The 15,988-nt window shown below is 40.1% G+C and overlaps 2 protein-coding genes across 2 annotated transcripts in view; both read left to right on the top strand.

Moving 5' to 3' along the window:
• The window catches only part of LOC140924113 (uncharacterized), a gene marked incomplete in the record, with an annotated part of 20,081 nt that extends 17,011 nt beyond the window's left edge, over positions 1–3,070 (top strand). Inside the window, 5 exon segments of the mRNA XM_073374129.1 lie at positions 395–447; positions 528–682; positions 1,159–1,282; positions 2,088–2,291; positions 2,645–3,070. Coding sequence (XP_073230230.1) covers positions 395–447; positions 528–682; positions 1,159–1,282; positions 2,088–2,291; positions 2,645–2,735 — 627 coding nt within the window.
• Positions 3,071–4,797: 1,727 nt separating this feature from the next.
• LOC140924112 (malonate--CoA ligase ACSF3, mitochondrial-like) lies at positions 4,798–15,601 on the top strand. The gene is made up of 11 exons (XM_073374128.1): positions 4,798–5,468; positions 6,734–6,896; positions 7,571–7,719; positions 7,955–8,019; positions 8,602–8,681; positions 9,579–9,638; positions 10,285–10,382; positions 10,859–10,932; positions 14,150–14,225; positions 14,329–14,452; positions 15,300–15,601. The coding sequence occupies exons 1-11, from the start codon at positions 4,807–4,809 to the stop codon at positions 15,450–15,452; spliced, it is 1,704 nt and encodes a 567-aa protein (XP_073230229.1). The 5' UTR covers positions 4,798–4,806; the 3' UTR covers positions 15,453–15,601.
• The last annotated feature ends 387 nt before the right edge of the window (positions 15,602–15,988 follow it).

Genomic DNA, 15,988 nt, shown 5'->3' with positions numbered 1-15,988 from the left:
TGCCGCTGGTTTTCCCGCCAAATGATCTCTGAGGAATGAGCGTAGAAATTCCGTACTGATGACGTGTTACTGATAAGGGTAGTGCTTCTGATTGGTTGAAGCAAATTTTCAGCCAATCAGAAGTACTACCCACATCTGGCTAGTATTGTGTCATCAGTATTGAATTTATGCGCCCATTCCTCAGGCGTTTTTTTCACGGGGAAACCACTTTGGTGGCGTCGCGAACCATGGGTGTTTTTTCAGGCTATACAAATGCCGCGGAGCGCTAAGGAATAGTTGTTTTATCTAAGTAGTTAGAAGTTTGAATACTGCAGTTATTGACACCGTGTACCGCACCGTGCGAGCGACAAAGGCCTTGTGACTTGAACCCGTTCTTTTCTTTTGTTCTAGTTTCGACGTGGAGGAAAACTATAATTCTTTAGCAAGTCTACTTAACGAAACCGCAGGGTGAGTTCTTCACGATTTTCTCTTGATAAAACCGTCGACTAGAGTGTAACACTTTCTCTATCTCCGGTTATGTTTTTAAGGTACTCGAGTGTTTTCCGAGGCACCACGTGGTCGATCGTTCTCTACTCGATAACAGCTGTAGCCGCGTCTAGAGAACAGCACTGGCGCGAAGCTTCCCAGGCGTTTTACCGCGTGTCCATGGTTTATAGCAACTTGCAGGCAACCATGTGTGCAGGTACCATTGTCTCAAACCACACCCATTCAAGCCACATCAACTCGCCACGTGTTACCACCCAAACTAATCCACATGCCACGTGTTACTTTTTCAACTACACTCTCAATCCACGTGTTACTATTTTAACCACACCCACCGATCACGTGTCATGGCCTCAAACAACACCTACTCTCCACATGCTCTACGTCAAAAATTAGCTACACGTCACGTGTTATAGCCACATACCACACCTCACATGTATTTGGGCCTCAAACCACAAACTCTTCACAAAAAAGACCACGTGTTATAGACCCGCCCCACACCCACAAACCACGTGTCAACTCCTCAGATCACACCCGTGTAGTATGCCCATTCAGTCTTTCCTTAGGTTCTTCTCGGTGTGGGTGCACAGAAGCTATGACATAGCTGTATACCGTAGGTGCGCCATAAGTAAAAAAAAGTGTCTTAAGAAATATAAGTGTACTGTATTTTTTTAGTTGACAGTTTACTTGATGCACACTGGATGTGCTGTCAAGCAGAAGACTACCTCACTGCTCTGCAATTCCTCTACAATGGTTTCATTCGAGCGCTAGCTGCAAAAGACCTGATGAGATGTTTAAGGTTAGTCACAGTACGTCGCATTGGCGGATCCAGGGAAGGGGGCCGGGTATCCTGGGCAACCCCTTATTTTCAGCCCCCCATCTCAGGGTCTGGACCCGGTACTGCATCGTTTTGGTTGTCAACATGAATAAATTTTACCATCGCTTGTTTTTTCAATTCTTCACGATATGATAATTTGCTGGAGAGGAACTCACCATACTTTTTCAGCCAATGCACTATGAATACGTCTGACCAATCGTGGCCGGGTTGTCAAATGCACTTAGTCCCAGCTTCATGTGTCCGCGGCTTCAAGCACTGGTTGGTTTCCTTGGCAGAATTTGTGGGTACAGTTCTTTGACACTCCATTAGACGGGCACCTCTTTAAGACAGGCAAATAGTGCTGGTGTCAACAGTGCTCTGATCTTAGCCAGATCTCCCACGGCTTGCAGCAAGGGCGATCTCAATTATTGGTCGCGGCTAGTGACCTATGATAGATCCACCGCCTTGTGCGTATGCTTGTGCTTATGTCGACCCAGTTTTCACTGGTCAAAGCTACGACATAAGCATAACCACAAGCACAAGAAGAACAAACTTGCCCGTTTTTCTTGTGCTTATGCTTATGCTTTAATATGCTTATGTCGACCCAGTTTTCACTTGCTTACACATGTGCTTGTGCTTATGCTTATGCGCTATTGAAAACCAGGCGCGTAAGCGTGCTACTTGTCCTTGTCTAAAAATGTGCAACTCATTCTTGAGATTCGTTTTGGATTGCCCACCCTTGGGCAATCGTTTTCAAGCCTGTTCGTTTTATTTTAATTTTTACTAGACTGGAACAACAAGCCTTGCATTTGGTGGACAAAGTAAAGTCGCTAGGCCCTAAGCTCTATGAGTTGGCGAAAGAAGAGGGAGAACTAGATGCTAGGCAACAGGTCAGCACACTTCATGTTGAGTTCCTGGTCAACATGAGTCGAGCGACAAGACGGAGAGACTGGGCCTGGTTTGAGATTGCTGAAAGTGAACTTCAGAAATTGTATGTTTCATTTATAATCATCATCATCATTTGTGTTATTATTTGTATTTATTTGTATTTACGGCTATAAAATGATCTAAGCAAGTGATTTGAAATGAGTCCAAAATTTCGCAAGTTAGCCTACGCAGCTAGTGGTTTCGCTTGGGCGTGATGCGAGAAATTTCGCAGCCTTAACCGTGAAACCGCGACCTAGATGGTTGGAGGGGAGGGAGAAGCCTTCCATGAAAACCTCGTTTTTAGTTCCCTTACTCCAGAGGACGTTGTCGAGTACGCACCTACTCTTCCCATACAGTAATGCTTGTCTCCCCCACCCTCCCCATCTGCAACTCTCACACGCTCCTTTCATGTTGCAGCTGCTCGGGAGATGGTCACCAGGCCGACGCGGTTCTCCAGACTGTATTTCTCAAGATAAAGAAGTCGTTACCAGGGCCGTCCGAGTTTTGAGATGTAAAATTTAAATGACTGCTGTGATCGCGATGGGAACCTTGGCAACAGATGCTTACGTTAGCAAAAGCGGCTCACAGGATTGAAAAAAAGAAAACGTAATCATATTTGAAAAATATTAATACTGTGAACAGAAAGGGAAATACTGAAAAAGTAATCTAAATATTTATAGGAGAAGAGATCATCGAGATGTTATTAATATGAAAATAATTTTTTTTCGTTTTGCTGCTTTGTATTCAGATGATAGCACGCAGTAAATGACTGTGGACGAAATTTATTCCGCCCAAATCAAACAAATTTTCTGCGCAAGATCAAAATAAACTTGCTGTTTGCAATGGCTTTGTAAATTAATGATAACAATAGGATGGTGAAAATTGGGAAACAGTTTTTGCTAAGGTAAAATGTCCAAGTCTTTAACATCAGAGGAGTATATATTTTTTTGTTATGTATAAAATAAATCAACTAAAGAGCGAGAGAGAAAAAAAATTAAGAAGAAGGTTTGTAGGCTTGTGTTGATTTTTAACCTGCAAAAGGGGTAAGAGGAGCTCTCTTGAACCTTGTCCTCAGGCTTTCTCGTCTCCTTGGAGTTACCGCTGTTCACACTGATCCACACTGGCATCCACACTGGGTCATCCACTACTATGTCGTTTAAGATGGTTTATTCGGGGAAGAAAGCCACAACAATCAATTTGTATGCGTTATTTTTAACGGGAATCTGTAAACATAGCCTTGCATTCGCCTTGCCCCACGAAATTTTAATCACCAAACGAAAAGAAGTTGGTCACAAAAGCGTTCTGTTCATGTTCTGTTTTAATATCTTTTTTGCAAAAAAAATCATTTTTGATCTGAAAGGTTCTTCACTTGGATTCAGTTTTCAGGGTTCGCACGCACCTTGAAAGTCCTTGAAAATTGCAGTCGGTGCTGGAAAGTCCGTGAATGTCGGAGCTAACTTTATCCAACCCAGCAAACACAGACCTTCAGGAAAAAATTGCTCATGTTGCGGAAGAACTAAAAAAAATAGACTCAAGGCTCTTTTTTGCACCGAATGGAGTCCTTGAAAAATGGGAAATGTGTCCTTGAAAAGTCCTTCAATTTTTTTGTTTAAAAGAGGGTACGAACCCTGAGTTTTAAAGTGGGGGTTTTGTTAATTAAGAAAGCTTTTCTGGGGGAGCGGGGACGAAGGTTTAAAGAAAAAGAAGAGCAGGCATTTTCAACGCGGTCACAACTATAACTTACAAATTAAAATCCCCTTTTCGCTGTCCACTGCAATAAGGAAAGCAAACAGTGCAATGGCCGTTAACTCTCTCCTGTGAAGATAGCGTGGCAACCGTACGAATGGGAAGTTAAGGGGGCAGATTGCCCCCTTAACTTTCCCGACTATTTCAAACGCCTTCCACTTGGACAACTATGAAACCCACAACCTCGTCCCAAGGCTTTCTCCTCCGCAGAGGCCCCTTTGTGACGCAGGGAGGCTGGGAAGAAAGAAAAAGAAAACGAGCGTGACGCGCGTGCCTACGAAGAACCTCTTCCCATCGTTCCCCGCGCGCTTTCTATTTACGCCCGGGGCGTCTATTTAATTTTAGGGGTCCAAGATGGGGCGTTTCTAGATAGGAGAGCTTAACAAAACGAATATGATTTCGGCAAAAATATGAAGATAGTTTGAAAACAGCGGAATATCATGACTCCATCAATTGCTACGTCTAGGTCGTCTAGAGATCCACATCGCTCTTTCAAATCGTAACAGCGAGGATCCTCGGGCGGGGTTATTGTTCTGCCATGTCTTGTTGGGATACCCATATATAGGGGAGCCTCTACAGAGGGGAGATGTCCCAAGGGTCTAAACAGAAGACCCTGGGGACGATGTTAGTAAAAACCCATAGGAACAACAATAGCAAGAGCAACAGTTTTTTTTCTTTGTATTACTATTTTTATCTTTGATATTTGAAAAAGCTTATTCAAACTGACACAATAAACAGTTGATAGTCATATTAGGTACCAGGCCCACGCATTGCGGAAGTCACGCCTGGCGAAAAATGTATGTATGGAGAAGCGCGCGGGTTTAGCGAGGAACATGGCTTCTAAATTCATAAACATTTTAGTATTTAGATACCTTAACCCGCCTAATGGCCTTTCAACACACACCGTAAGGTTCATAAATTCTTCCAGCTCCCAATGGAACAATTATGGGCGCAACTCTGTCGTATTTCTAAAAGCCAGAGATTTTCGTGAACGGATCGGAATCGTAGACTCAAACGGACAACACTCTTATGACCGCCTTTTACAGCTGAGTAAAAGCATTGGCGATGGCTTATTGAACAAAACGGGGAGGAGAGACCTTAATGGATGCTGTGTGGCCTTTCTTTGTCCAAACGATGTTTCATACGTTGCTACTCAATGGGCTATATGGCGAAATGGCGGTATTGCAGTTCCACTGTGTAATTCTCACCCTACAAGCATGTACGAGTACACGATTGAAGATTGCAACGCAAATATTTTGATAAGTGCCAATGAGTATGCCGCCAAACTGGAACCAATGGTCAGGAAAAATGTAGTAGAAATGATGTTTTTGGGAGATATCAACGAAAACAATCATAAGAAAGGGGTGTCTTGTGATAAGCTTACAGAAATTGAACAACAGGAGAACAGCTGGGATGAACGAGATGCCATGATTCTCTACACGAGTGGAACAACAGGCAGACCCAAAGGAGTTCTATCAACCCATGGAAACTTAAGGTTTACTGACTGTTATATTTAGGGAGGGGAGGGAGAGGACAAGGGATGAAGCAAGGGAGGGATAGGTACAGAGAAATATCCTGGGAGTAATATTGTCTGGGAACATCTCAGCTTTATTAAACTGGCTTGTATATGGTTGAGCTCTGGCTTGTAACCTGTCATCTGCTGCTGTTTCAATGCCTGGGACCTTACTCTTGTAGTAAAGCATTCAGCAGAGAAACAAGGTACCCATGTTGTGTTAGCACTAGCTATGTAGTAAACAAGGAATGTGTCTTTGTGACCACACCTGGGTATCTGACTTGCAGAACCTGTTCTTGGCCATGAAGAAGCTTTTTTCTCTCCCTAAAACTTAGGGACGGTTCATTGTTTATGGGGATGACCGGGTCGGATAATTTGAAATAACTTTTCGTATTTTTTTCTAATGCCTGTCACACTATCTTGTCAGAATTTCTAAGCCCGTCCTGATTTGTTAAGAATTTTTCAAAGCCCGGTCAATGTATTCAATATTTAATTTGACAAAGAATTATGACACGGTAACAGTATAAAAGTCGTTTTATGTATCACAACATGACTCGTTTAAGAACAAACGGTTTGCGACAATTTGCGTACATTGCCACAGTACATTTAGTTTCGGTGGGAAACAGCTATTAAAAAGTGCAAAATGCCACCAAAGAGATTAGTGCTAACCAGGTCCAGAATTCAGGTCATCATTATAAAAATACATTTAAATGGCGACAGCCGGTAAATACGTTCGTATTCGCAGGCTATATTAAAATCAAACAACGTTTGAAAATTTAAAAAAGTTGACGCAAAACTCGGTCTATTTACAAGAAGTTTTATACTATAAAAAACACAAAATTTCATCTAAAACCCATCAAATGTCACGGTTTGTGAGCAGGGCCGCTATCTGATAAAACAAACAAAATTTATGTTTCTTTGTAACCCGATTTTTACGGGTTTCGTGTCCAGTAAATTACAAGTTACCGGAGAAGTGACGCATTTGTATCCCAGTCATTATTTCTTTTTCAAAACCTGCACTTTAATCAGATGAAAATTTCAAACCCCGTCGATAGGGAAAGAGAATTTTCTAAAGCCCGGTCATTTTTTACCGACCCGGTCATCCCCATAAATAATGAACTGTCCCTTACAGATCCAACATTTCTGTCAGGAGGAATGTCAACAGGACACTTTGTGAGAGACAATGGCCATTTAAGTAAATAAACAAATTAATCTCTGTGCTAATTATTTTTTTCTACTTTGTTCAGGTCTCAAATCAGTGCCCTAGTAAAGTCATGGGAGTGGAGTAAAGATGATTATATCATTCACTGTCTCCCTCTTCATCATGTCCATGGAATAGTCAATGTGTTGCTCTGTCCCCTGTGGGTAGGAGCAACTTGTCACATGCTTCCAAAATTCCAAGCAGACAAGGTAAATTTTATTCATTGTTCTCTGAATATGACAACTAAGTTTACCATTTGTCTCATTATAGTCACTTAGATCAGCTGAGAGGGAGAACTCAGGTTCAAACCCCAGCCCTAGTATCAGCATATATATTCTCCATAGTGCTCTTGTTACATTTCCTATGGTACTATTGAGGAGAATTTGTTTAACAATCAATGGATTTTTTTTGTCTCCTTTGCAGCCGTTTTTAGGGTTGTCACACAAGGCTCCTAAAGGACTGTTGCATGACGACCCTAAAAATGGCTGTGAAGGAGACTAGACATTTTTCACTTGTTGATCATTTTCTTTTTTCTCACAACCTTTTTGCTTGAATGAGTAGTGTTGCTGTAAGGAGGAATTAAACATTTGTCACTCTTAGGGGTTAAAGGGTTAAACTGTTAAAATGATGCTCCCCATGTTCAGGGTGGCCTTGTCTCCTCCATCCTTCCTTATCACTTAGAAGGAGAGATTAAAGTCACTCTACTATTCCTAAACAGTAGGGGTATGTAAACACCAGTGGATTGGCCAGTCTTCTCATGGTTTAGGGAAGGGACTTTCAGACCCACTATAATGGCACAATCTGTTCTCGTAATCTGTGCCTTGTCTAGTATTCTAATAAATAAATTATCATCCTAAGGTCATTGAGGTCATTTTATTTTTAGGTGTGGGATGTTCTTTTAGCAGAAAAGCTTAGTCCAACTTTATTTATGGCAGTTCCAACGATTTACAGCAAGCTAATTCAACATCATCAAGAGTCTCAGGTTACTGACCAGGAAAAAGAAAGAATAAAATCTAAGTGTGAACAACTCAGGTAAATACCTCCCTTATTACTGTAGCATCAAACCACAAATTCTCCACACAGTTCTCTATAAGGAAAACTCAATTGGAAATGAAGATTTTTGTATTTGATATTGGCCTCTTACCCTTCTCCCAGCTGGAGTCTATTTCATGGCAACTTTTAGTATCCTGTCACAAAAATCAGAAATAAATAGCACGTTTTCATTCTTTTCATTTTTTTTCTGGTTTCTTTTTCTTTTTTTTTTAAGATTAATGGTGTCTGGTTCAGCAGCCCTCCCAGAGCCTATTATGAAAACATGGCAAAAAATAACAGGTTGGGATTAAGTTAAGTTGCACTGTACAGTAATAATCCTTACTATAACAGTACATTGCATTAAGTGCATTACATTCCATACCAACCATGGAATTCAAAATGGTTCTTATTCCATAGTGTTATGTAAATAATAATAATAATAATAATAATAATAATAATATTGATAATAATAGTGTCCTTTGTTCACCCTCAGCAGTATTTTGTAGCACTGATGCTAGTGCTGGGGCTGAGCAAATGCCTGAAACAAATAATTTCAAATCAAACTTAAGAGGGGCTAAGAATCCCAACTGGCAAGAGGCAAACCAGTTGGCTATTTACAAGCGTGGTCGAGGATTTGAACTCGGAACCACCGAGAACAAATCCAGCTAGCGGGAAGCCACGCTGTGTTACAGGACAAAATTAAATTCAGGTTAAAATTGTTTAACCTAGGTTGATTCTCAATTTCCTTTGTCTCCAAGCCCTAAAGCAAATGATTTTTATGTAAAATATGTCAGATTTTACGTTATGTTGTTCAGAATATCAGTCCAGTTTTAATATGCAAAGGGTCTAAGCCATTACTGAATTTTTTTTCTACAATTTTAGGGCATACTCTATTGGAAAGATATGGAATGACTGAGATAGGCATGGCATTATCCAATCCGCTCCTTGGACCTAGATTGCCAGTATGTCTCATTTGTTCAAGATCTCACCTTTAGCTAAATTTCTTTCATAGAACCTAAAAACCTTTTATTGAGACTTCCTGGAATTCAAGCAAGTAAAAAGAGGAGCTGAGAAAAAAAAACCCAAAAACCAATTCAGTCTCCTGAGCCTTACAAAACTTTTACCTTTACATTGCGTTCCTCAGACTTCTACACAGCCACCTTTTTTCCTGGTAATGAAATGCTTAGCCAAGAGGAACTTTGATTGATAACCCAGTGAATGGCTATATAGGAGACTGGGAATGCCCTTCTGTCCAACAAAATTTTAACTGGATAACCACTTCATTAAGAGTGTGAGCTCATGGTCTTGTTTTGTGTCTCTGTTGAATGGCAAAGTTGCTCAAAGGAGAAAATGGTGGGAGCATCTAGCATACAAGACACAAAATTGCAAAACTCTGGAAATTGTACCAACCTAAGCAATGAATGAGGTTGCTTGGAAAACAGTCTTCCCTTTCCCATCTGTGATTGAAGCTCAGTCTGATATGATGTGAATGATGATGTTGATGATGGTGATGATGATGGTGGTGGTGATGGTGATGGTGATGGTGATGATGATGTTGATGATGATGGTGGTGGTGGTAGTGGTGGTGGTGATGATGGTGATGATGATGATGGTGATGGTGGTGGTAGTAGTGGTGGTGGTGGTGATGATGGTGATGGTGATGGTGATGGTGATGGTGATGATGTTGATGTTGATGATGATGGTGATGGTGATGGTGATGGTGATGATGATGATGATGATGATGTTGATGATGATGATGAGAAGTAGAGGATGAGGAAGAGACTGGTTGTTTTTTTTATTATTATTTTTACAAACAAGTAAGACCCAAGTTATAACCAGACAACTTATTGTTATTCCAGGGTTGTGTAGGAAAACCTCTGCCTGGAACAGAAGTTCGGATTGTGGATGAAAGAAAACAGGTACTGATTCAAAGACATAATTTTATTGTCAGTATTTACTGGTAGTATTTCATACTGATGTTCCTAGCAATCTCTGGCTTAACTTTGTAAGTGCAGGTGTGGGTGTCACTTGTAGTTGCAGTTCAGATGAGGGTTAGGGTTCCATTGCAGGACATTTAAGGAGCAGTATCTTAAAATTTATCAAAATTCAAACAGAGGGAACTGCCACCAAATCCAATGGAACATAAAAATAATCGCTTTAAACGTTAAATGAGGGTATTAATAACACAGCAAATGCAAAAGGACGCAGGGATGGACAAACTTGATGAAGACTGAAACCCTAACAGTTTTTCAAAATTAATTTTTTGTTGTTTGTAACGTTTGATACAATGCTCGAAAGACATACAACGTATTTGTGTGAGGTTGTGATTTTGTAATTTACAAGTGGTTTCATCACTAGCGTCGAGTTCATAGCCAATAAGGACGCGTATTTGGCAAAATTAAAACACAATAACTAGGCAGCCATGACACAGCCACACCTGCGAACTAGACCATCCACTTTAAGCACTGGTAGTACAACCTCTTTAGGAAGCACATGTTTTGGCAACTGACGGAAATTACAATATTAATAAACAGCTGATGAGGTTTTGCCTTTGTCTTAAATCAGGTTGTAGTCCAAGGAAATGAGAATGGGTCTCACGAGTCTTCTAACATTGAAGGGAAGCAAGGAGAACTGCAAGTTCGTGGCCCGTCGGTGTTTAAATGGTACGTATACTGCTGTAAACAAAGAGCAAGAGAGTGGATTTTGCTTGACCATAATAATGGTCATATTATCTTGAAAGACTGAGCTTTCAAGCAACAACCCTCCTTTTGGATAGCATTTTACCTGTTACTCTCAAGCAAAAATACTCTCTGTAACAAAAATACATGATTAGGTTAATAAAGTAAGAACCTTAAGGTTTGACGACAAAAGATGATAGGATTTCGATATCCTGTAAACTGAAGTTCTTGGCCTGAGATGCCCACGAGGCACCTAGTCTTTCTTTGATAAACAGTCACTCGCTAGCTTCTAGCACTTCAGAGAGAGAGATCTTGCACAACGGTTCATTTGGATACTGTTCTTTACTATTGACAGTCACTATGTGAGATGACGTCAACACTCATCATTCTTTAACTTGTTTCTCTTACTAAAAGTACATGTAAAATGTTGACATTGTAGATTTGTGTATTCCCTTTGCTAGCTACTGGAAGAAACCCAAAGAAACGCTAGAGTCATTTACAACAGATGGCTGGTTTAAAACAGGCGACACGGCTGGTGAATATGACTTAGCTACTTTTCTCTTATGTTATTTGCCCGTTATGAAAAATTTAAACCGGTTTAAAAAAATTCAAACTAAAGAAAAAATTTGAACCACAACATATCTAACAACGTGTATAAATACTCGTTTTTCCCTAGGACTATAGTGACTTGGAACAATTTGCCAATGAACACTAGTGTGAACTCACTTGATAAAATTAAAGCTGTGGCACTTCCAGTTATAAAGTCATTGTTATAACTCTTTGCAAATAATTTATTTATGAGTAAATTCTTATTTCACACTTCTATATTTATACTTCATATATTTATATAAACTTTTTATTATAATATTTTTGTTTTATCTTATATGTGTATATTTTTATAATACTGTTTTTATAACTGCTAGTATAGTTTTAACTGTTTTAGGAGTATATTTATTAAAGGATTGAAGGATTTCCAGATGGAAATTGACTTATACAATTACGACTTTTTTGCACCGGTTGCACTTAAGGTAGCCTCCCATCCACGCAAGCGTTTTTAGGGGAGTCGTGTTTCGTTTTTGGGGAGGCAGGTTTGATTTATACGTTATGGCGGACTTGTGTTGGTTTACAGTCACCTCGCCACCAACGAATAACTCTAACTTGACACAGTTTACTTATCTAGTGTAATATCATAGGTGACGAATTACTCCCTAATTTTGGCGCGAAATTTCAGCGTTTATACTACCACATGAAAAATTTCTGCAATTTGATTGGCTTAGAGCAGTGGTATTTCAGCTTAATTTGAAATACCTACATGTGAAAATTACAAACCTTTTGTGGGTAGTAGTATAAAAAAATAATAGCATGATTTGTACGTGATATTTGGCATAAATATCACTCGTGATATTTCAAAATTGTCTCAAATTTCACTCGCCTAGCGGCTCGTGAAATTTCGTAGAACAATTTTGAAATATCACTCGTGGTATTTATGCCAAATATCACTACAAATCATGCTATTTACCTATACTAATATGTAATTTCACATGTGAAATTACCAAATTGCCATGGCAACCTTCCGTACGTCTCAGTGTCAAGATGGCGACGAAGTTTTTAAATGTCATGAATGAAGATGTTAGGGCACAAAAAGACGCTTTAGAAAACCTGAACACACCAAAGAGCACATCAAGAAGGATTCTAACAGGTATTTTGTCGAAAAACTCTGAACTTAAGCCAAATTTAAGCTCTAAACGTTCGAGAGAGTGCAGGAGCTCTCGACCGATACGATCCAGGATAAACATGTCAAACATCCTAGATTGCTAAGGTAATTCGTCACCCATGATATTAATAGGTAATCAAATGGTATACTCGTGAAATTAGGGAATAATTTCACTTGCGTTTTATCCAAATCCCAATAATTTCCCTCGCCTAAAGGCTCGGGAAATTATAAGGATTTGGACAAAACGCGCGTGAAATTATTCCCTAATTTCACTCGTCACCATTTGATTACACATACTTACTTACCGAGGATTTTAACTTTTTCGTCAAGACTGTGCGAATACAAATGTATCGATCCTAATTGACGATCCTTGCGTCAAACTTTAAACCAAATACTTATAACAGGTTCGGTTAATGTAAAGTTCGACATTTACCCTTCACACAGTCACTTGAAAACTGGCAGAAATATGATTGTTTGAAATATGATTAAGGAACGGTTTAGAGGAAATTTCTTGTCATGAAAGGTCTATCTTCCTTTGTTGTCGATTACAGGGGGATGACTCCTTAAGACCATAAAGCTTTGCCCTATTCTTGTTGGCGATTTCGTTGGTGGCGAAGTGACTAGATACCCCTGTGTCATACCGCGCTAATGTCGTAAAAGGCGTGTCATAAGAACGCTGAGGACAAAGTAAAAAACACAAAGTTTAGCGCAAGGCGTGAAGAAAGAAGCTTAGCTAAGCTTAAAAAGCAAAACGTGAATCCGGAAGCAGAAAGTAGAAAGCAAAAAGGCACGAACTATAAAAGCAAAAACCACAAGGTGCGTTCAAAGTAGGAGGCTTGAAGAAGGATGTCCACGCTCGGCGCTCTCCTATACTACTGTCACGCCAAAATGAAATAAAAAAAGAATATAAACTGCGAAGCTTTACTTTTTCTTTTTTGCTTTTGAATCTAATTGTGATAAAAGAAAAAGTACCACCCAATTAACTGTTACCGAGGTTGTTAAGGTTATTTCTTAGTATTGCATTGCGCAAAAATTCACGCGTTAGAGCGGTTTTCATTTGAGTGTCGAAAAGTAATTGGTTTTGCACTTTCTACACGATGCGATTGGCTTAAAAGATTCGCGCCACCTTTTCATCCAATCAGAAGTAAAACCAAAGCCAATTGTGACGCGCTCGCATGCATTTTCCCGCGCTTTGCGTCAGCCACATGTAATTACTTCGAGTTTTGATTGGTTCAATGTATTGTCTGTGTCCTATGTGATTGGCCAGAGTAATTACTTTGGTTTTGGTTTTACGACACTCAAACGAAAACCACTCTATTAGCGCGCACACCTTATAATATGGCGGCTTTTGTCTTAAGACTAGAGCTCCCCAGAGAGGTAAATCTTCTTTTTCTCTTAAACTATATGATTAGTTTAAAAGAAAACTTCACCAGCTAATTTACAGGTATGCCACTACAAATAAAATAAATAGAATATGAGATAAAACTAAATAGGACAGTATAAAAGCTATTTGCAATTAAAATTAAGTTATCACACATGAAATACTATCAAAAATTATTTACAAAGTCGATTGAAAGGACGATACGTAGATAGTAAAGTAATGATTCGTTTGCTAATAGTTTTCTAAACGTTTTAAAGTCGGATGATGCTCTTAGGACATCAGGTAAGCTATTCCAAAGCTTGGGCGCCTGATAACGCCAGGAATTAAGTTAAACCTTGTGGTGTTAACCTTTGGCACTTTTAGAATGTCCTTTCCTCTCAAGGTATATGTCGTTTCTCTTGGTGATATTAACTGACTCAAACTGTCCGGGTTCGTGTCATGCACGTAAATATAATCATATTGGTATTTTAAAGAAATCATTGCCTAAACAAGTTGCTTCTGCTCCTGAACGAGTATGGGGAGTCCCCAATTTTATTTCAAAATTGAAGTTTCTATAACATAAACAACCAACTGGTAAAGTTTGACACAAATCTCACTGCAGGTGCTATTTCCTAGGAATGACCTTAAGTAATCATTTGTGTTAATTTTTCTCTCAAGTCTATAACGATGGTGTTTACCGCATACTGGGTAGGACATCAGTCGATATTATCAAGAGTGGAGGATATAAAATCAGGTGCGAGGTCATCAACATGTTCTTCTTTATTAAATAAATAAACGTTTTTTTTGTTGTTGTTAACCCTGTGTTTTGTCGGCCAAGTTTTTTATGTTTATTTCAGTGCCCTTGAAGTTGAGCGCCATCTTTTATCGCATGATGACATCATAGACTGTGCTGTAATGGGCAAACCAGATCTCGCGTGGGGTGAGGTGGTGGCAGCAGTGGTCACTTTCCAACCCAACAAGGTATGCCGGACTATATTAATATTACCATTTTAAATTTTTTTGTTTTTTGCTGACCGTGATTACGGTAAGAAGCAAATGTGACCCAAATTTGGTCTCGAACGTTACATCATTTACCATCAAAACGATCAAATATTTGAAAAACAACGCGCTCCCATGTCATCACTTTTTTGGCGCTCAAAGTACAACGATGTTTCCACAAAGTAACGTATTTTACCACTTAAATCTGTTAAATGATAGTGTGCCATAAAAACTCGAGTTTTGTAGCTGCAGTAAGGTCGATTAATGTGACCAAATTAGTGGGGTTATTTCGTGTCGTGACTTGCGCTTCTGTAAAAATCTGCCGAGTCCTCTGGTCTGTTTCTTCATGCAGGTATCAATGTTTGGACGGAGAGGGGGAGGGAGGGTACGGGCATAGGTGCGGCATTTGACTTTTTTTGCAGTTTTCTGATCAAATTCCTGACCCTTAGGATAGGAAAATACGTCAAATCTGATAATCTGATGTAATATCCCTCGCTGGGCCTTACAGAACCGCAGTTTTGGCGCATTATTTGTGGTCAAAATCCCCAGAGAGGGGACAAGGAAAGTGTTCAAATGCCGCACCTATGCCCGTACCTCCCTCCCGTTCTCCGTCTAACATTGATACCTGCATTAGGCTCAAGTGATCTAGCGAAAATTTGTCCAGCAGTTCATCTCCGATATTTCATTGAAATGCATAACCATGAGAGGCCTGGGAAAATTACCTGTGCGCGTTCGGGGATTGGTCAAGATAGAAATGATGTTATCTTAATTATCATTACTCAGAGTAGTACGTGCCGACCCTTCTTTGCCTCTTTGTTTCTGTGAATAGGAATTAAACTTGTCAGATTTAAAACAATGGGCCAGTGGTCGTATGATTCCGTACCAGATTCCCACGGTTCTTCTCGTTGTGGATGAGTTACCGCGAAATGCAATGGGAAAAGTTAGCAAGAAAGAACTGTTGTCAACGTACTTCGGTGATTAGCCAAATAACGGTTGGTCCTAGAGCGTTATACGAAGAGACTCTTTCTCTCCATACAGAAAATTGTCCCGATGTCTGACTTGGCTCAACTCAGCGCTGAGTACAAGAAAACATGCCAGTGGTAAGGAAATTCTACAGAGGAAACTTGAAAAAAAAAAAAACTGAAAGAGATCTCATATTATCGTGTTGTGCAATTAAGAACAGAAAGCGACAACATTGCTGGTGCATTAGCCTTCGAGAAGGGACGACCGGAAATACGTTTCCGTTCGCAGGCTGCTAGTGCAGCCATGTTTTTTTTCTACAATTTTATATGAGGTACACCGCAGGAGACTAGTCATGTAGGGAAGTATGTTACGTGGTGTTAAACGTCCAGGGGGTACTCCCTATAATGTCCTATACGGGAATGCTCCAGTGGCGGGTCCAGGGGAGGGGCCCGGGGGGCCCGTCCCCCCCTTATTTTTAGACCAAACTGAGGCCCGAAGGGCCGAAAAAAAAAATTTGGAGACCACCCCCCCCCCCCCCCTCCCCCCTTATCTCAG

Source organism: Porites lutea, chromosome 14 (assembly GCF_958299795.1).
Source record: "Porites lutea chromosome 14, jaPorLute2.1, whole genome shotgun sequence".
Taxonomy (NCBI): domain Eukaryota; kingdom Metazoa; phylum Cnidaria; class Anthozoa; order Scleractinia; family Poritidae; genus Porites; species Porites lutea.
The sequence above is the reverse complement of the archived record's forward strand: the minus strand, read 5'-3'. Positions and strand labels throughout refer to the sequence as shown.